The 22,423-nt window shown below is 38.1% G+C and overlaps 1 protein-coding gene across 1 annotated transcript in view; it reads right to left on the bottom strand.

Annotated features, from left to right (window-relative positions):
* xpr1b (xenotropic and polytropic retrovirus receptor 1b) overlaps nt 1-21,681 on the bottom strand; it is a 32,326-nt gene extending 10,645 nt beyond the window's left edge. Inside the window, exons 1-8 of the mRNA XM_081375156.1 lie at nt 21,288-21,681; nt 13,394-13,445; nt 6,102-6,203; nt 3,143-3,363; nt 2,716-2,865; nt 2,467-2,550; nt 2,295-2,376; nt 1,914-2,110 (exon numbers count right to left, since the gene is read on the bottom strand). Of these exons, the coding sequence (XP_081231282.1) occupies nt 1,914-2,110; nt 2,295-2,376; nt 2,467-2,550; nt 2,716-2,865; nt 3,143-3,363; nt 6,102-6,203; nt 13,394-13,445; nt 21,288-21,356 (957 nt within the window). The 5' untranslated portion in view covers nt 21,357-21,681. The remainder of the gene's footprint in view (nt 1-1,913; nt 2,111-2,294; nt 2,377-2,466; nt 2,551-2,715; nt 2,866-3,142; nt 3,364-6,101; nt 6,204-13,393; nt 13,446-21,287) is intronic.
* Between the last annotated feature and the right edge of the window lie 742 nt (nt 21,682-22,423).

The following is a 22,423-nucleotide window of genomic DNA, read 5'->3' as shown; positions in this document are numbered from 1 at the left end:
TTGCAGTAAATCTATCCCAACCAATGTTAAAGAAAACAAAAACAAGAAGGCATGTGGTTTAAAAGATGGCAAGTAAAATAAAAAACACATCTGTATGCAATACAGTTTCATTATTGTTCATTATTATCCAGAGCGGCTTACTATAAACAATTTGTGCGACCAAATCATGTTTTGCGCCAGTAACTGAAAAAGTTAGTAGCGCAAGTGCCACCAGTGGAAAAGGTTAGTGTAGTTCCCTGATCTAAGTCCTACCGCAACCCAAAATCTGAATCTCCCTACAAACAATGAATGAGAAAACAAACCCTATCGAAAACAATGAACAAGATCTCTCTCCTCTGTTTCCCATTTCGGGCACATTGAGGAGCTTGTGCCTCAGAAAGGTGGAGATGAGAGCTCCGTGTAAGATCTATTGCTTTTACTTAGTTACATATACTCAGGGTCTCTGCATTATTCCAGGCTTCCTCCCATTGATTGACTGTGATTTGTACATTAAGTATTCTTTCCCATGTCTCTTTTAGAAATTACACATCTGAAGAACCACAATCCTTAAGAATCTTGCAGAAGGAACTTTTAGATTGTCCAGGTGTAGGAAAAGCTGCCTCTCCACAGCTGATATAGTCTATTAATTGTAAATAGCAGAACAAATCCTGCCGTGGGATGCCATACATTGATAGTACAAATTGTGATAACAGGGTTACTGCAAGCGAATTTCAAGGATTTAAATCTATTGAGAAAAAGTAGATTTATTAAAGGAAATTTGCTTGATGAATTTTTTTTAAATCAAACCACACAGATCTGACCATATAAATGAACTAATCCAACCATTCAATTTCCTGATGGTTTTATGTGTGAAGTTCATCTGAATCATTTGAATGGGGGGTAATCTCGGAAGAATATTCATCTTCAGAAGAGAGATCTGACCTAGCAAAGAAATAGCAAGAATATTCCACCTTTCTATATCCACTTGAATGCACTTAAAATGCGGGAAAAAGTTTGACTTGGATCTGTTCGAAGGAAGGGGTAACATTTATGTCTAGTAATATGAAGCCCTCAGGAAACCATCTGAAAGGAAAAAAGGGTAGTGTTTGGGCTATTTGTTTTAATCCACCAAAGGATTGTCCATGATTTATTGAAATTAATTAATATATCCTGAAAAAATGCCAAATCTGTTAATCGTGTCTCTAAGAGCTGGGGTAGATGTTTCAGGATTCACCATTAAAATCAGAATATCATCTGCGTATGGGTTAATCTTGTGTTGGCTTTTTGCTACTGTTAACCCGCAAATGTTAGTATTTATTCTTATAGCTTCTGCTCTAAGACGTTTGATCGCTAAAGCAAATAAAAGAGGCGAAAGAGGGCAAACTTGTCTAGTGCCTCTCCTAACTCTCGCACAGCAGAAAGAGGCTTGTGATACAATAACTTGACCCATTTGATAAAATGCTCACCAAGACCATATTTATGTAACATATGAAATAAATATGGCCATTTAATGCGGTCAAATACCTTTTCCGCATCTACCGAAATCACAAGACCATCTATTGATTTCTGCTTAGAAAACTGTATCAAGTTCAGTAACCAATGCAAATTATTGACTGAGTCGCCTCCATATTTTTATTTTATATTGTTTTTAGCAAGGCAGAAAATATGACAAAAGCTCTGCACTGCAAAATCTATAAAAGCATAAAGTAGCTGTCAAAATACCTTTTTAATGTGCGCAATCTAATTATTTTAAATGCAATTATACCCCTCCCACCCCCACACTAATAAAATAAGTGACCCGAAAATGTACAATTTCAAACTGCAATTTTAAAATTTCATATTATCACAAGTCTCCACTTGTCTTTATTTCACAGAACATAAAAAATAGCATTCACTGTACTGCTCAGAACTTCAATGACAGATTTACAAGTTACCTCAAAGAGATGTTGGTGGGACAGGTTGTTGCGGGGGTTGAGCTCGAATATTAAGACGTGGTTCACGCCAGCCTGTCTCCAGCCATATGTGTTGATGCCCAACAAGAAAAGGAATTCGATGAGCAGGAAACCACCCCGATAAATTCTTACCAGGGGCCACACATTCTCCCTCTCTCCAACAAGCAGTTTTCCCACAACTACAGATGTGCAAAACATGAAATTGTTAAAATAGCAAAAGTACTGAATCCTTGAGAAAGATTCAGAGCTCAGGGTTATATTTCTGTTGTTATCCATCTTTGATGTGGTAAAGAAAAGAAGAAGCCTTGTGAAATTTGACTTGATATAGGAACTAAAGGCAAACTATCATTAGAGGTTATATACCTGTGATGATGACTGTGACTGTTAAAGCGACGAAGATGCCACAGTAGAGTCCCACTCTAAAAGTGGTCCATGCTGGTGCAGGCTAAGATAAAGAGCACAGGATGGTGAGAGGTTTATGTCCTTTTAACAGTACTAATGAAAAGGTGGTCTAGTGAAGGTCACAGTGTTCTACCTGCGCTGCTCCCAGTGGGGGCACTCGGAGCCTCTTCATAGCTTTCTGTCGGTCTCCTCCTTCCAGCTCTGCGGTAACAAGAGCCTGGGGATTTGAGAACATGCTGTTAGAATAACTAACCACTGTGCTAGTTTGATCAGGCCGTCAAATTCAATTCCTCTTTAAAGCAGAAAGGAGATGAAGTATTTTATGTTTTAAATGCTTTATGTTTAAGTGGAATGAGTCATTTCACTGTAAAGTGTACAGTACCTCGGTTTCAGAAATGAGCTGAGTGATCTTCTTACAGGTGTAAAAAGGAGCCACTTCAACATGAAGCTCACGCCAATCAGCACCTCGCATCGTCTCAAAGATCTTGTCATGCTTCTTTAAAATCTTCCGAAAACCTGTGAAGTTTAGATTCTGACAGGGAGAAACCATTACAACTTTAAATGAGACTGATTTATAAGTCAAAGAACAGCTAAAAATTTATAAAAATCAGAGAATAAAAAAAAGAATATGACGCAAACTGGATATTAAATAATATGGGAATTACAAAAAAAAAAACACAACTGAGTGAATAAAGTTATCATGTGTGTAAATGAGCAGAAGGTTCCGTCTAGTCCTTTATATTACGTCATGACTAAATTCATTACTTGAATACATTTTCCAAACATCAGTTTGTGGTGTGCTTTCAGACCTGGTAGTTCTGCAGCAGGATAAGGCTGAGGTAGAACTCGCTGAAGGCCAGCTGCAGGTCTTTGATATTGCGATGTTTGCAGCGCTCCTGCTGCGACAGGTGGAAGACAGCGCGACGACGGCTCAGGCCCGTGGCTCGACGGCTCTCCCGCTGCGCGTCCAGAGACGACTGCAGCTCATTCTGTAGCGTCGCGAAACGCCGCTGTGCTTCGGCAAGCTTCTCTGTGTCATAAAAGGGAAACGTCATGTATGTAATGAAGCTGGATGGATGGAACTATGGTCAGCAAGAGAAATATTAGTCAACACAAAATTGCAAACGAACAGTAACCAATCTACTTTCCTGGCCTACATAATTTATTTTAGGTTGATGTCAGCAATTCCTTCTACCACCTCTTTCTGAGAAGTGAATCCCACTTTTCAAGATCAGATCAGTTTCCCAAAGAATAAAATCAAATAACTATCCACTAGGGCTGGGCCGATAAACGATATTGAATTGAATTAAATTAATGTAGTGAACTATGATAAGCTCTGGACATTTTTACTCGATATTAGGGCTGCAGCTATCGATTCTTTTTGTAATCGATTAATCTAGCACTTAGTCGATTGATTAATCGAGTAATCGGATAAAAACTTTTAGTGTGTTTTTAAACAACCAAAACAAATAATGCATAACGAAAATGATGTGGTTGAAAAACTCTAACATTTGGCTTCAAAACTAAGCCTATTTATTGTAATTTTTACCCATTTAGTGTTTATAAGTGCCAGGGCCAACAATTATATAACAATACAGTTAAGTCAACTTTATACTGTAAAACATGTATAACATGTAAAACTATGAATACAAACTTAAATAGTAAAGGCCATTTGGTCTTTGTTTTGTCTTCTTAATACAACATTACAAAAAAAGGATTGCACCTTCTGCAAATTACCCACCGGAGAACAAAAATAAATTAAATGAATATAAAATATCAAGCCAAACAGGTACACAATGTATACAATTTATATAAAAAAAATAAGTGTAGCTTTGAAAAGGGGAATGTTTTATTGCAAATATGCATTTTGTTAAATAGAAAAAGAACAGCGTTTTGTTTTTCACTTAGGCTAGTTGAAGTAGCCTATATTAGCACGTTTTGTAGTATTATATTTTTTTTGTTAATTTAAAATGTTCTATGCTCAATTACTTTGGTAGCCGATTATGTCTTCCCCAAAAGTAGAGTGGATTTGGAGAAGCAGGCTGGTGGGGAGTTTCATTTTTTTGTTGTTGTCTGTAACTATTTGGTAGATGTGACATAGACAAGGTCTCGCAAAGACTGCAATACAATATTTGTTCCTCAATCACGTCCCAGTGTGAATGCATGCTGAAATTATTGTTGCGTGGCTACATAAAAGTTTAAGCATATGTGATGCATTGCCGCAATTGGTCTGACTGGCGCGTGAGAGAGACGAGGGTGCGTGTGTGTGTGTGTGTGTGTGTGTGTGTGTGGGTGTGTGAAGGGGTTCTTCGTTTAGGCTATACGTTTACTTCTTAAAAACATCAAAGATAAATATCATATCTAGTCAAACCGCATCACGACATCACTAGAAATACAGTATGGGATTAAATTCAGTGAACATCATAGGCTTCGGCACGGGCGAAAATATTGGCGCTGGGTCAAAAAAAATGCGGGGGACAGAATCGTTACCTTGATTCAGCGACGCTGAAAGGAAGCGATCCCAAACTTTAGACATTCTCTGCCGTTTATGGACATCACTTTCTGCCATCGCGCCAAATAAATTCAAAATGTATCACGGCTATGGTGTGCTTCCTGAACATTGAACAACTGTCCGTGTGAAACAGATCCCTGCGCGTATAGTGCGCGTCATAGGAATTTAACGAGGCTTCGAGGCAGAGTTTTTGCCTCGAGAAATTTTTGTAATCGAGTAAATCGAGTAACTCGATGAATCGTTGCAGCCCTACTCGATATGGATTAATCTAACAGCTTATCACACACCAGAAATAAAAACGTCAACATCCAGTCAGTGCATGTTGCCAATAAGTTATTTCTGAGTGTCTCTTTGTGAATGAACAGCGCGGTTTTGTCTGATACACAAACTCACACACTCAAATAATAGGCTAGATGAGTGAAATTATATTTATATCGTCTTGCTGTATAAATGTGTCATTTTCTGTAAAATTTTTTGTCTAAAAGTGGCCCAAACAAAAAGCCATTTTAAAAAAGTTCCTTGGGAGGGGATCCGATCGCTAACATTTAATGTGCCTCTATTTTAAAACCCACCAGCAGCCACAATATACGGTAAGGGGCCGATCACACCTGACGCGTTTTTTGCAGTGAGAGGCGCTTATTTTCAATTGGTTTCCTATGGCAGCGATTTGCATACGCGTATTACCGCCTGCTGCGCCTCGCGTTTTTGAAGTAAAAAAAAAAAAAGCAACTCCGAGTGGAAAAAACGCGTTAGGTGTGATCGGGGCCTAACAGTTTCTTTTAAGGTGACGTAGTGACACGTACTCCATGTACTTACTATAATAATAAAAGTAAATTATACAAGGTACCAACCCTAACCCAAACCCTATCATAAGTACATGTGGTTAATCAATATTACTCAGTGCTTATTTGTGTAATTACACTGTAACAAGAACAACTTCACCTTAAAACAAAGTGTAACCCAATATACAACTGGACAAGGACATAAATGAGAGTAAGAGAACCATGTGAGTGAGAGAAAGAGAAAGCAGGTGGTTATTTAATGGGATATGATAAAATAACATGGTTTAATAACCTGGTTTAATGGCAGTCCTGGCTTTGAATCAGGAGCTTTACTGTCTGTTTTCGAAAAGTTAAATCTCTGTGTGATGGGTAATCTGTCACTGTAAATACTAATGTCAAAAAATGGAAACAACAGGGAGCAGACACAAACAGTGAGCTTTACCTCAAACAAGTCTAGTGTTTACACATGGTTACCTGAATAGAAAGTGTTGATTTTGGCCAGCTCCTTCTCACATGTTTGGAAGAACTTCTCCTCAAACTTGGCATAGTATCTCTTGACAGTGTCTTCATCTGTGACTAAAAGCAAGAAGAAAATGTGAAAATGCAATTCAGGAAAAACAAAGAAAAAGATGGGAGAGAGATAGCAAGAAATATACTGAACATAGGGAAAGAAGAAACCTGTGGAAAACATTGTTCTGTCTCACAGCTCAAAGGCCTGAGGTTGTGCGTATATTTGAGGGAAGGAGAAAACAAGCAGAGCTCTTTTTACAGAGCAGTACCTCAGGTTCTCATGTTGGGCCTTGTGAATATGTTCTCTGGGTCTGAAACGTCACTTGCTAAAACGTAGCAATTTTTGCACAGTGCCCACAGAAAATACTATTCTTGTCCAGATCACAATTTCTTTGCAAGAGATCTCAAGGACATGAGTTTGGCTCAAGCATTTAGAGAAGATTTGAATTAACCTTTTTGCAAGTTAAACCTGATCAAAATAAGGGACAAAAACAGCATGAATCAAATAACGTCATCACCCAGGTTGCGAACATTGGATTACACCCTTTTGAGGCTGTAAGCTATTGGAGATACTCTTTCACACCAACAAGAATCAATTCATCTTGTGGTAATCTTGTTGAATTACCAGGACACAAGTTAATATTTGTGTGTAAACCATGATATGTCATTTTCTAGGATTATTTGATGAATAGAAAGTTCAAAAGAACAGCATTTATGTGTCCATTTTTTTGTAACACTGTATTTAGTGTCACTGTTTATCCATTTAACAAGTTAAATTTGCTAAATAAAAGTATTACATTTTCTCAAACTTTTGAACATCGTTTGTGTTCTGCAGAAGAAAGAAGTCTGTCCAGGTTTGGAGCGATATGAGGTTGAGTAAAACGACTGAATGTTCATTTTTGGGTAAACTAACACTTCATGGAATCCCTGTATAATTATTCTGCGTCATGTCTTTCCAAAATCCTTAGTCTGAGAACCAAGAGTCAAGGCTAATTAAGTCAATTTGGTCTTAAATCACAATAATCATAACAGTTCATGGGTCATGGCTTCAAACATTTACAGTTAGAGGGCATGTGAAGTTTCTGTTGACTGTAAATACTTTTGACACCATAGAGACGTAACTGCATGATATTCCTCTCCGAGGGACAAAACACAGAGCGCAATGACAGTAAGTCTGGCTGATACTGTCCAGACGGACAGACAATGAATCACTATCTCAGGACTCTCAGACTTGGGAAAATGACTCATGGCTTGAAATACCTAAACTGGGAGCATTGCCTCCTAAATTGTGAGTTTCACACTAGCCAAGTTTCCATCCAGTTTTTGCGCTGTTTCATCATTGACAAAGTGTATGTGCGTAAAAAAAAAAAAGTTTACCAAATTTACTGTCTCCAGCCGGTTTTCATCCAATTGGCCTTTTACCGATAAAATAGAGTGAGCAATGACGTCATCCTTTGTCGCATAGAACCGTTTTCAGAAATGAAACTTAGGAATTTCATACGGTTCCGGTATTTAAAAACAAAAAAAAAAACACTACCAGTTCTGTCCAAGAACCAATTCTCGGTTCCAAACCCTGTATATGTGTATATCGGGATCGCGCACTGTGCGCACGCTTGGGATCTGTCAGTCAGCGCAAGCAAGATCGTTTTGTTTACATCAGCATGAGTTTGAAAATCACATTTCATTGGATCAGACTAATGCCACTGAGAATTCGCTATGAGTATTCACTAAGCTGGAATGCTGCGCTTTAAAACGATGCCAAACTTGTGCTGAGAGGAAGCGCCAGTCGTCGAGAAGCGAGCAGAGAAAAACGCCAATTTTCATGGACAAAGGAAAAGTACTCCTCTCAGAAAACACAAAAATAAAGATACTTTTAGACGTTTAATCGTTATTTAGAGCATTGGGGTCGCTAGACGGGGGCTTACTGGACTAACTTTTGTCAAAACCTCAAATTCGACCAAAATTGACATTTTTGACTTGTTTTGCCTGTAGCCCGAAATTAGCCTGTGCGCATTCTGACTCATTTTGCCAGCACGGGTCACATACAGTTGTAATCAAAATTACTCAACCATACTGCATTATTCATTCATTCACGGCATTTGAAGTATCGACACAGAAGTTAAACGGGAAAAGATTGAATCGACTTTGCCAAATTTGATCAATAATTAGCATTTCCATCAGCTACATCGGTAAACAAAAAAAAACTTTGGATGGAAACCTGACTACTGGCGTACAGATACATTTTAAGTGTAACTCTTAAAACAAGGAGGCAAACGGCGAGAAAACCGTTACACGAGTGGGCTCACAATGTGTGTAGAATCCACAATGCGAGGTGAGGAGGGAGAGGGAGGTTTACTTTACACACAATATTGCTCATGTTTCATCTGTCAGAGCTCAAGTACTGTGGCAGGTGTGTTTGAAAAACACCATCATCTGACAAAACTAAAACAATGTGACTCCCAGCTGTGATTCTTGAAACACTACACTCACAAAACAGCCCATAATCCTACACTCCCAAAACAAACAGTGTTTGACCGACAGCGGTTTATTAGGCTTTGTTCATAAATTAGCTACAATGTTTTTCAAATGATTCATTGATGTGCAATTTCTATTAGGTAGATAAGATTTATAAGGAACTGCTTCCCTGATCAAAGTACTAAACCATAGCAGTCACAAGTGTTTAAAAAATTATCTGAGCATGCAGTTTTATCATCACATGACACTTATCAGTTACTATAAAACCCTCAAGTAAACATGTAAGAATTCTTTTGGGTTATGATGGCCATATGAGGTTTAGCGAGTTCAACACCTTGAAGTGAAAGGTTTAAGAAGATTCTGGGTTATTCTCACAACAAACTGTTTGATCTGATCCTGTGCTAATACTGGATTACTCCAGCTCTACAGCAGGGAGTCCCTCTCTGTATTGGTTTAGGTAACCCTCCCCAGTGAGACCTTCAGCAGGGTCATTGTGTCTGGCCTGCTATGCAAACACACGGCTCAGTTTCATATCAGCTCGGCAGGGATTAACATACACAGCTCTCCCTTTTAGCTGGAGCTCCTGAGAGAGAAAATAAACTACAGTGTCCCTGTACTTGAGAACTTTTGAGCTGAAATCTTCCAGGGAATGCATGACCTTGGAGAAGGACCCTCTGTGATTATTTAGACCTATAGCACTCAACAGTTATGGACTTTTGACTAGTGATAGATCGATATATCTGCCAAATGGCCATTTTTACATTACTGGCCGATAACAACATCAGCAAAAAGTCACAGAAAAACCCTGATTATTTTGTCATTCCAGGTCTGTGATAAAACTCACAAAAAAATAGCTAAAACTAGGGCTGCCACACCTAATCAATAAAAATGACAATACAAATCATTGACAACTAATGCCACTATTGATTAGTTGGGTGTATGAGCTGTGCATGCAGAACCTTCTTCAATTACATAACTTTACAGAAATGAAAAAAATATTTCTACAAACAAACAAACAAAAACAAAAACACAGATGGAGAGCAACATTGACAGGGTTGACAAATTTGACAATAATATTTTGTTAAAATGTTACATTTACAACATTTTGGCTTAAATTAGCATATTTATTTGAAATTCTACTTGTAATGCAAGTACTGATATCTTTTTACGAGAACACTAACTAATGGGATTTTGCAATGTACTTGTGTACTAGGATGAAATCTCCATTAAGAAATCTAGAGACCATGATCTCACTCTGAACACTAAAGTACTGACAAATAAAGATGGGCATAATCGTTCACGCAACTGTACGCAAAACACTTAAAATGAGAGGTTTATGACTTCAAACACCTGCACTATCAGCCCTTTCTCATATCCGTCATCAAAAAAAATCAGCATCTTATTAACGAAAACCCTGGTCATGCAATTTCCCCTCCAAAATCATAGCTTTACTTTAACAATCCCATTAACTACACTTATCACCACCCAGAAAAACCACAAACTTTGACAGAAGATTATAGTTATTTCTAGATAATCACAACTACCATCATCCCACAGCTTAGAAAAACACTCAGTATGCAGGTTTATGGCTCTCTGGGAGCTTTAGCACTGTTGTAGGAAAAATGAGCATCTGGACGTGCGTGTTTGTGTGTGTGTGCGTGTGTTGTAACCTTTGGATGTAAATCACTGCTTATCTGAGCGCTCGAACAGTCCTCTATAAGTTTTCCATAAGCTGTGGGCCTTGCGCTGAGCCCGGGGAACTAATAGACAAAGTTTTTCTCTATCACCCCTGTTTAGACATTATATTCTGACAAAGCAATTAAATTACACACTGTGCCAAGAACAACTAGGCCTATGCTTTACATGTTCACTGTAGTGAGGCAACTTTACACTGACTTCAGGTCAGGATTTGTCATTTCCAGTTATTGGTATTAAGACAGGTTGGAACAAACCAAAAAGACACTGAGGCATAATTATTTAGCTGTTTGAGAAATACAGTGGACTTTGATTGTGAAAACGGCCTGATGATAGTCAAGTATAATGGTTCTATAACATGGTGTGATGCCACTGGGAGTTTTACTGATTTTTGTTGAATATCTGATACTTAAAGTAAAGTTAAGTCCGCCACCTACAAACAACAACAGGCACTAGTAAGAATCTGTAGCTAGCTTGATCTTGGGAACCTTAAGAGGGAATAGCAATCTCTAGATGGAGGCTATTAATGATTATGCACCAGAAGCCATTACAACACAATAAACAATTAATAGAAGTTGGGTTGATGTCCTTAGTTCCATAAATGACCCAAAGTAAATGTAATGTAAAGGCATTGAACATAATTTTTTAGTATCACAATGAATTAATACTTTAAAAAAAAGTATAGTTATCGGTGGCGCATATGTATTCCTGAGATGAGACTTGCTCAGGCCTTACATTTCTGACATGCAAGCAAAAGACAATAAATTACCATGACATAAAAGAACATGCTGTACCTGCTGAAACTGCATAAACTGAACCAAAAACAAAGCTTTTTTGTGTGAAAACATATGGGTGAAGTCAAACACAGAAGCTCGGAGCAGCAGAGACACTAACAGGTGCTTGTTTTTGTACAAACACCAGTGAACTGCAAGCAAAGCAACTTCAGATTGTGCAGGTTGTAAATTTCATACACACATATTGTTTGCTTAGGTCTATTCTTATTATCACACAATAAATTATCTGATTAACCGATTAATCGTCAAAATAATCGACCGCTTACTCGATTACCAACATAATCGTTAGTGACAGCCCTAATATTTGACCATTTTTAACAACTATTATATCATTTATTAATCCAGCTTAACGTTTATTTTTAAATCTAATTACTGTTAATATAATACTACAAACTGAAATGTATAAATATTACATGGTTAATTCACATTGGTTCATAATGCATTAACTTATACAACTTGAAAGTTAAAAAAAAAAAATATGAAAAAATTAATTAAATTTTATTAAATAATACTTTTAAAAGTATTTTTCATTATAGTTCATGGCACCTAATGTATTTACCAATCTTAATATGAAACCTGATAGTCTTATATGTAAAGTATCAAACCTATAAAGTGTTCTCCTTTATAACCGTGTGCTAATCTGAGATAGTGACACAATGATGCAAACTCAGCCCTGTGCTCTGCTGTTATCTGATAGAACCATGACATCTTAAATTTGCTAACCTGAGGTGAAACTTTGTCCTTCCTCTTTTAAAAAACCACCATTGATTTTTACTGATTACTGATTTAGATCTCTAAAACCAACTCAGGACAACACTGATAGATAGAGAACCACTGTCTAATATGATCAAACTAAGGGGTTTAACTAACCTGACAGAAAACCGAAACTTTTCCACCATAAACTACTTGATTAATTCAAAAAGGGATTGTAAACCAACAGATGCTGGTGTTTACATTGTACGCTGAGGAGGAAGATGGGATTGCACTAGTAAGTCACGTAAGTTATTGTGTATATGCTCTGGATATATTTGTTAAGGTTTATGAACTAGATATAGCTCTAAACAAAGTCTAAGCGCAGCCCTTAAAGGTGATTTGGGTAATTTCTGTTAAAATAGTTGATCCTATACAAGCTAGATTCTAACTAGGGATGGCAAAAACAAAAAAAATTCTTGACCGACCACCGAGCCTCATTAGCCGGCTGAAACCGGTTAACCGATTAGTTTAAAATATGCTACGCTATTTGAAATAACAGCCATTTCGAGCCGCGCCTGCAATTTCGCAACTCTGTCGCGTCGCATCTGTCTGCCGCTCTGCCTCCCGCTCACACACACACTCACGTCACTTTTTTTAAATCCCCTACAGCGCGAAACACATGGCGAAACATGAGTCCCCAAACGCGGCGCCGAGGAGCTTGTATGTAATCGGAGGACAAATGGCTCCTTAGTTTCGAAATGGTTTGGGTACAAGGTGATCGCGTTGAAAATAAAGATGTTTGTCTAGCGTTAGAAGCTCATTTGAAACATTGCCGCAGCTCATTTAAGAAAATGACAGCTCCGAAGAGACGCCGCTTTAACCTTGTGTGTTTTAGCCTGTAGCCTTTACTTTTCGCAAACCTTGTGAGCGCACGTACCCAAACGCTGTGACCTCGCGCCAAATGTTTTTATTGGTTTATTAAGTACAAACAGGCGAGTTATGAAAAATTGAGTGTGAGGGATTTGTTCACTTCACACAAAAAGATCTTGGAATGAGATGGCGTTTAGTCCACTGTCTATAATAGCCTAATTTAGAGATCACTTTTTTTTTTTTTTACCGACTACCGACAACTTTGATCGGTTAACGATGATACGGTCAACCATCGGTCAAACGGTCATCGGTTAACATCCCTAATTCTAACCAAACAAAATTACACTTCATGTACACTTGCATTCTTGAATACAGATGAAAAGCCTGTAGAGTCTACCATGTGTCATTTTAGGTTTCATAAGTGTGCTCACCATGCAACCTTGATATGAACTTCTGCCAAGCTTACAACGAGGCAACAAATGTCTACCAGACAGTCAAAGCACCCGTATGTCACAAAATTGCTTAGGGTGCCATTTGGGACAGGGCCTATCTGTATTTGTTTGACTGACCAAAGTGACATGGGAAGCCTGGAGACCTGATTGAAAACTTTATTTTTGTGATTCCATTTAGTGGTCCCAGAAATGAGACTTTATTGTTCATTTTATGAGCTGATTTCTAAGTTGTGTTTTTGCATGCAAACAGACATACATAGGTCACATATGCATTTACCTTCGATTGATGGGGCTTGATCCTGGGCGGAGTACAACATTTCTTTAAAAGCCTGTGGAGAAGAGAAGAATATGAAACACCATTTCCAGAGGTCAGACAATTGGCTTTCATATTACACAGCAGCATGTGACTGGCACTGTGCCCGTGCTGACTGACGAGGGAACCTCTGCCAGGATACAGACGGAGTGAGAAGAAAGACATGAGTTCTTGAGTACAGAAGAGGAAGCACTAAAACTAGAAGAATAATAGAGGAAATGGGTGTTTTTAACTTTGTCCGAAACTAGAATCAGATATCCCCTAAGAAACACATCATGTCCTTTAAAAAGAAAAAAAGAAGGACGAAGCAATGGCTTTGCAGCAATTCTGCAGGGATGCACCATTTGATTGGCCAAAACTAGTTTTAAATCTGAGATCAGTTTTGTTTATATTAAAACACACACAATTTCACATCACTTCAAATTTTAATGTGTATGAATTATAATATGCCCATTTTTGGGAGTAATCGCTGTATAGTTTAAGACAGAAAAATTAAACTACAAATTAGGACTGCACAATCAAGACAAAACCAAAAGTGTTGATTATTTCCCTTGATATTTTAACCTCGACTATTAATGTTGATTAACAGAACTAGAATTCATCAACAGAAATTAGAAATCATAACAAATTGGAAACATAAATTTAGGCCTACATTATAAATTATTTTTGTGTGGGGAAACATTAGGCCATATTATTCTTTATAAATACTTTAGCTAGACATCCAATACAAACTGATAACCATTTCTGAATTAGTTTATTGCTGTTTTATGCATCAGTAAATCAAGACAGTGACATTGCTATTGTTATTGTTAATCATCCCAATTTCAGGAAGGATTGACAATGTTATACGCAGAACTATAATTTAGGCCATTGACTAAGGGTGTTCCGATCGGGCTCCAATAGTTATTGGCCGATGATAGCTTTAAAAAGTTTTATCTTAAAGGGGTCATATAATGGTACATGCACTTTTACAAGTTGATTGTACTGAAATGTGTGTTGGCAGTGCCTGTACACAACAATCATAAAATGATAAAAATACATCCAGTGTTTTTTTTTTTTTATCTTTTTATATGTTTCCTCCTGTCTCAAATCAAGCTGTTCGATATTGTGACGTCACAAAATCGACGCCCCTCCCACGATGGGTGATTGACAGCAGCGTTTCAAACACAGACCCGCCCTCGTGAGCGAGCTGTCAATCATAGCACGCGCCGACGCGCGTTCATTGTTGATAGCTGGAGTGCTGAGTAGAATGGCGTCTAACGATTGTGGTGTTCTGTTCTTGGGTGTAATAACGAACACAGCAGTCATATTGATGATGTTTCTAAATCCGTACAGCTGAAGACGCAATGGCTGAGTTTGTTTTCGAAGGGAATATTCCCCACGATCAACGTTAATGCTGTCATGTTTGCACGAATCATTTCACCAGACTCGAGACTGCTTTACAAACAAGGGTCAGTATAAAGCTGTTTTTGCTAAGAAGCTGCTCCAGAAAAAAAGGATCAGTACCAACTACTGATATTAGTTGGTACTGGGTACATTATGGCATGTTTTCTATGTACGACGTTCTCAATATAATTCATAATCCCACGTTTATAATGAACAACGCGTTATGGTTTTTGTATTATTATTTTAAACGGTGTACGCACAGAACAGAGGGGCGGGGTGAGCAAAGCTCATTATCATTTAAAGACGCATGCACTCAAACGGCGTGCTGAAAACAGAGCTGTTTTTAACAGGTAAAATGAGTGTTTTCTTACAATACTAATGAGAATTTTTAATTAAAGTATATTACAAACTTTTAATTTAGACCCTAAAGAATCATATTAGCTTGTACAAAAATGACATTATATGACCCCTTTAAGTTTGTCTCTATAAAGGCCAATCAGAAGAGCCGATCAGATAACACAAAACTAGCGAGACAATTTTTTTATGCGCGGCTTAAATAGCTTCATTACATTAACTGTTCTACCAGGTGTCTGAAAAGGTGTCAAATACACACAGAAATATGCCAAAATGCTTGGTGAGCATTCACGTAAACACAGTCGGTTATGTCTTAAAGGGTTAATTCACATTGAAATATTTCACCATTAGTTAAACTTAAGAGCAGTAATAGTAAAAAAAACGTGCTAAACGTTTTGAAAAGAGAGTTCCACATCTAATACTTAGCTATTTCATATGCAAAGATGTCAGCCAATCACAGCAGTGGGCGTTTACACTGAAGTCTCTCACAGACACGCCCCTTGAAACAGAGCGTTCAAATCAGAGGCTAAAATCAGTGTAGGAAAAATGCCTTTTATTTGTGATTCATATTCATGCCAGCTTAAAGATGGATGTCCTAGGTCAATGGTACCCAACAGGGGGGTCGCGGCCCACAAGGGGGCCTCAGCGAGCTCTGTGGGGGGTCGCGTCGTATTTTGAATAGTTTTGAGCAATGAGCATTAAATACAAGTCCTTAACTTTTTTCTGTTCAAAATTTACAAAATGTATATAATGAGCGAGTTCATCATGAATCCATTTTCCAATCCGTGTTTTTGTCTTATCCTGAACCACTATGGTACACCTATAATAAGTGTTTACATTGGGACTATTTCACACTGGTTCGGATCGCTGCCGCTGCGGAGTAGCCCAGTACCTGCGTGACTCGTCATAGACGTACACAGAGAGAAGTAGTTCCGGCTACAATGTTCTTCCGAAAGACGCATTATTATAAACGCAAGTTTATTATCGCTTGTTATAGCGCCAAAAGCGTCAAAAATAAAGCCTCACATTGATAAAGCCTCACAAATAACATGGAAGTATTGAGGTCCCAGACAGCAGTCATTTAGTAATAGCCTATATACTTTTTTTTTTCTTTTTTTTTTTTTTACCTACACACCAGTGTGAATATTTTTGTTATTGCATTTTTAAATAGGGCTACTTTATAGGCTACTCCTAGGCTTACGTTTTTAAATTACAAAGTGCCTACTGATGTTTTTGTTATTGTATTTTCAATATTATAGGCTATTATTTGTGCATAAGCATATCTGGTTATAGTAAACATACCGTTTGCTTGAAAACAACATATTCTGTCATCCTTGCTGCAAGTTTACAAGAGCGATAATATCATTAAATGTGAAGGGGGGCCCTAAAAAATTTCTTTGGAAAAAGGGGGTCTCAGACAAAAAAAGGTTGGGAACCACTGTCCTAGGCTATAACGATTTGCTTTATTCAGCAGCATGCTTTTCAATTACTATTAAGATTTTACTTAAAGGGGGGGTGAAATGCTATTTCATGCATACTGAGTTTTTTACACTGTTAAAGAGTTGGATTCCCATGCTAAACATGGACAAAGTTTCAAAAATTAAGTTGTACGTTTGAAGGAGTATTTTTGTTCCAAAAATACTCCTTCCGGTTTGTCACAAGTTTCGGAAAGTTTTTTTCGAGTATGGGGATGTGTGACGTCAGATGGGGCGGAATTTCCTTATACGGGTCCTAAGGGCACTTCTCACGGAAGAGCGCGCGCACACACGTAGACCAGAGCAGAGACATTCACTGACCAGAGCGAGAGAGCGAAATGTCACCAAAGTGTGTTTTTGGTTGCCAGGGCAAGACAACCCTGCACAGATTACCAAAAAAAACAGCATTAAGGGACCAGTGGATGGAGTTTATTTTTACAGAGCATCAACGGAGTTGTGCAAGTGTTTTTGTTTGTTCCCTGCATTTCGAAGATGCTTGTTTTATAAACAAAGCCCAGATCGACGGATTTGCAGATCGTCTAATGCTTAAGGATCGAGCAGTCACAATGATAAAGGTTCGCGGTCGTGCGTTGGAACCGGGCGGTGAGTAAAACTGCTTCAAATGTCTCTGTGTGTTGTTAGCTCGGCTAACAACAGGTTTAACAGGTTTAGCAGGTTTAGCTCCGCCCACACGGCCCGCCTCCAGCCGCTCGTTTTTTTCCGGAAAGACTCGGTACAGCCTATCTTTCTTTTATAAATATAATAAAACTAAAGACTTTTTGGAAATATGAAGGATGCAATACTACTCTATAGGTACTCAAGATTAACAGGAGATTGAGTGAAAATGAGCATTTCACCCCCCCTTTAATATGAAAAACTACAATGATATTGTGGAAGGAGGGTATTTTACACGCCTTTATACGACGCACTAGGTGAAAGGTCATACAACGCAGTGGAGAAACAGTGAGGAGTGAGAGAGGCAGTAACTTTGCCAGTGGAACTCAAATCAATAACAACATATCAATATTTGGCTTGCTCTATATTAGTTGTTATGCCTCATCGTTACATCACGAGATATTGACAGGGAAACAATTGCTGCCCATCAAGCTCCTCTAACTCATCACATGATATTGTGTCTAGGTGTTCATGATATCCCCAAAAAAAAAAAAATTCTTCTTGGAATTTTCAGTGGGAACACGCTCACTATTTAGGGCTGCTTCATCCAAAGAGATTCCTACTCAACTGGTAGAAGTCTATTAAAGCCATTAATGGACTAGTCGCATGTTTATGATATTAATTCAATTACTTACATCCCGGGGATGGGGGGATTATTTAGCTTCCACACTCCGCACAAACATTTGGATATGCAATAATAGCGCACATGTATCTGGATTAACGTTATAGCAAGCTGCCATGTAAGTTTGAGGTTGATGAATGATAGGTGAACGTTTGTTTGCCTGCAGAGTTTGCAGATCACTTTTTTGGGTTATTCTTAACCCTCTCAAAATTATCCAGTTTGGATCTTCTGTCTGACATAATTATCACATGGACTGTGTTAACTATCTGTTCGTCGTGGACTGCATGACTTCACCATTCATTTCCTGTAGAGTTTTTTTTTTTCTGCAACCAATTAAAATTTGGTTGACCACACCTCTTCTCATCAACTAACGTTTGGTCGACTATTTGGGGGCAGCACTACTAGTCATGCAAAAAAATGGCATAGAACAGTGCATAAGCACACAAATTGGGATGCACCTTATCTTTCACAACTAAATGGAGAATGCAAACAAAACAGAAAAACAGGAGCAGAGTGATTATAGAACGATCTGACTGCTCAAATATTGCAAAAAAAAAACTAATGTTGTTCAAAAAGTGATGTCCAAATTACATGCAGTTCTGCATTATATAGTACAGTCAAGTCTGCTGCAAAAACAAAATCCAGTAAGAAAACATGAGCTCAGAGGGATCGTGGCCTTGACGGCAGCATCAGGGATGTTTACTTGTTCTACCAGCAGGCCAGCATTCACCACATTACCATGACTGAGAAAAGGTCCTTGCCTGTAGTTTTGACTTCAAAACAGGCTTTTTGAAAGAGCAATTTGCGTGCTTGTGCACTATTCTATGTCGTATTGTAGTATAGTGCAAGTAGTGTTTTCACACTGAAAATTCCCACCCAAAAAAGTGCACTTTAGATACTCGCATGATGCACTTCTTTAACCGGAAAAAGTATGGAATGTTCGGGGCTCCAAACTTCGACCATTTTTCCTGCCGGTGCGACCAAAATTTGATATGGGTCGCGCTGGCACGACCACAACGTTGCCCAGCATCAAATGGCAAATGAAATGAAAGCGGAATTAAACTGCGCTACTCATTTGTGCTTCACGGACAGTTTATTTCTTCGGATCAATAATAGACAGTGCAGCGGCGCGAGCTACTCGCCAGTCAAGGGCCGATCTCAATGTGGAAACCAGGAGAAACACTTAAAGAAGGCTTTCAGTCCACAAATTAGCAACATTCACCATGGATTTAATGTAGTAACACTAACATTAACTCTGGTATTGTGACGGAAATAGTCAAACGCTTACGACGAGTAACTTACGTGTATTTTTTTCCAGCATTTCAAAACTAGGCTATATCATCAAATTTAAATGTTATTTTTGTTATGATGACTAAACATTTTTTGCTCATCCTTCAAAGAGTGTCCCCATTTATAACTAAAAGTTTCAAGATGTAGGAAAACTCGCACTTATTTAAAAATAAATTAAAATAAAATAAAATAAGGATTAGGCTAAATTACCATTGTAACCATTAGGTAGCTTATTAGCTATTTTCACTCCCTAATATCTATTTTTTTACTCGTTTTGCTTTCGAATTAATATTAAGACATTATGAATGCTAATAATTAAAGTTAATGTTATCTACACCTCAAATTAAGCTCAGTGCTTTATTGTCAGCCTCTCAGTGCTACCAAATTCTCTCTGTAGAACTCTGTGGCTCCGATGCTGCTGCCCTCAAATGTTAAGTCTGGACTGGAGCCCTGTGAACTTAAAATAACACTGCACACGGTAATTTATGTATGTTCACGTCTATTTGTTACCAAGGCATTTGTCAGTAATACAGTCCAAATGGGGGGGGGGGGGGGGACTGTGAATAACTGGGTTGCAGGTTGATTTAAGGTGTGCCCCTACATTTACTGCCTGTGCTCCTAAAAAAAATCAGTTAGGGGCTACAGCGCTCCTAGTGAAAACAGTTAGTCTGAAACCTTGTAATGTGTCATTAGGGTCACAACTTTCCTCTCACTTCTCTTTCCGAGCGTCAGGAATCATGTGATAGCCCACACAAAACACGAAAATCAGCATAAAACGCTTGTATCTCTACAATAAGCTGACATCAGCTTTGTTAAGACTGTGAGACACAAAAAAGGGTCACAGAACATAACAGACCAACACATTCACGTCCAGCCACAGTGGGCAAAACAAGAGAGGAGAAAAACAAATTGTCCTCAAGATCAAAACGAAGGCGGGTGAGATAGCATGAGAAAGTCTAAGTGTGGCGTAGAAAACAAATCCTTCACCAGTTGATTTTCCACCATCATTTATATTTGATTCAAGATTGTACAATCCGCCGTGTACCACTCTCAAAAAGGGTTGATGTCTAATTAATTAGCGAATGTCCAAGAGGAAGGCAATAATCTCATTATGTGTAGGCCATTAAACCCTGAAGGAGCTGCAGTACACTAAAGCCCTGTCAACTCTAACCCAGTCCACTGTCGGAGACAAAGAAAACTGCCTCGTATGCTCTCATGTGAAATAATGAAATTATGTAGTCTGCTAAGCATTGCTCTTTGAAGCTTTGTATCACCATCATATATGTTTGTTTTGAGAGAATGTCTCCTATAGATAAATACAGACCTGAAAATCAAGATGGATAAAAACTGCAAGGCATTGTCGACAAAATTAAAATTAACACATATGCACACAGCCATTCCTAAATGTTTTAAGCATTAAGTAGAGATTAAAAATGTAGGTTTTCAGTACTATTCATCTAACACAATGCTAGATTTTGGTCATTGGTATGAGCTTGATTTAGTTGTTCACTCTGTTCATTCTCAAATATTAAGTTTACCCAATAATCTTAATGTAATATAACTCAAACTATTAAGGATGCATCCGTTATATTTCCAGATCTGAAGCAAAAACATAATTTAATGTCCAAGATGAGTGTTTAGAGATTTTTGCTTAACAACAATAACATGTATCAGTTGATCATGGAATTGAGTGGATTAGCGGGTATTCGTTTGATTAACTTGAAAATATCGTTTAGTCCTTCTATTGGTTGAGAATTTTTCTATTATAACTATATGAATAAAGCTGAACACGAGAAGTGCGAAACATCTCTGGACTCATTCACCTGCATCTCTGCTGCTCATACAGACTCGCATTAGCTTTAAGGCTATCAGCTGTTAGCTTTCGGTTACAGACTAACCCTGAACAGATATTACAGTTATTAATCACACAAATCTTTCGTTTTTCGTTTGAATATCACATTATAATAACAGGTGACTTGTTTTCGACAGGTTCAATGAGCTGAAGGGAAACTGTCTGATGTAAAAAAGCTCAACGTTGCTTTAATTCATCTCTTACCTCATATTGAATGTATTGTTTCCTCCACTCCGGGGTGATGTGGGCAGATAGATGCTCGGTAAATTTCATTTTTATGAATTTTCTTGGTGTTTTTTGTCTGAGGAGAGTCTCGCGCTGCTGGAAAATTACCAGTGAATCATCGCGAGCAGAAAATCACCCTCAGATTAACGGCTGTTTTTCGCTGCTCCGCGAGACACATATTCAGGGGAAATATTGCGATATTTTCAAACAGCCGACCCCAGTGTTCCTCATTAGCCCCTCAGGTGATTTTTCAAGTACTGCGGGACGCTGATAGCAGTGGTTTATTGGGCTGCAGGAGCTCCAGACAGAGGTCTTTTCTGCCTGATATCTGAGGCTGAAGCTCCAGCGGCAGCCATCGTTGTCGGAGGATGACGTCACGGCACGTCACCGCAGAGAGGATGTTTTCCAGTTCGCGGTATGGTATGAACACTCATGCCTCTTAAAATAATTACTGTGAATTATAGAAGTGCGAAATCAAGGGCAGGTTAATCTTAACAATAGGCCGATAGGTAAAACGTTTCTCATCGGATGAAAGTGCACCTGAATGCGCGTCACGCAAAACCAGCTTGTTTATCATTGATAGTTCGTTACAGCGTTAGTTAAGTTATCTAGGCTGAGTGACATGTTGCTCAACCGAGTCCAAGGCTCAATCTACAAAGCAGCACTGCCTTGTTATATTGCTGTGCTGTCCACTCACCACTTTTTTAATGTACGTATCATGTATTATTCGTTCATTCATTCATTCATTTTATGTTGCTAAAATCTGATAAACAATTAAATATTCAATATATATATTATAAATATATTTTCAAATGAAGAATCATTCCTTCCCAGTAAGTCAGCAAATATGTATATTTAATAAACAATGACAACATAAACAGAAAGCACTGAGAAAAAGCACAAAATAACATTTTAAAATAATTACAAAACATTATTCCCATTTAATTTTCATAACATACGATTTAATATGTATAGATTCAATATGTTTATAGGTCTATGTATGATTTTCTTATAAATATATACTGAAATTAGAAGGATATTGCTATTACAATAAGCTGGACTTTTCTCACATCTCCGAATTTTTCTTAAGAGCTAAAAAAATCTATAGACGGTTG

The sequence above is a fragment of the Scardinius erythrophthalmus genome (genome assembly GCF_964197995.2).
Source record: "Scardinius erythrophthalmus genome assembly, chromosome: 9".
NCBI lineage: Eukaryota > Metazoa > Chordata > Actinopteri > Cypriniformes > Leuciscidae > Scardinius > Scardinius erythrophthalmus.
Note: the sequence above shows the minus strand (reverse complement) of the source record. Positions and strands in the feature narration are given on the sequence as shown.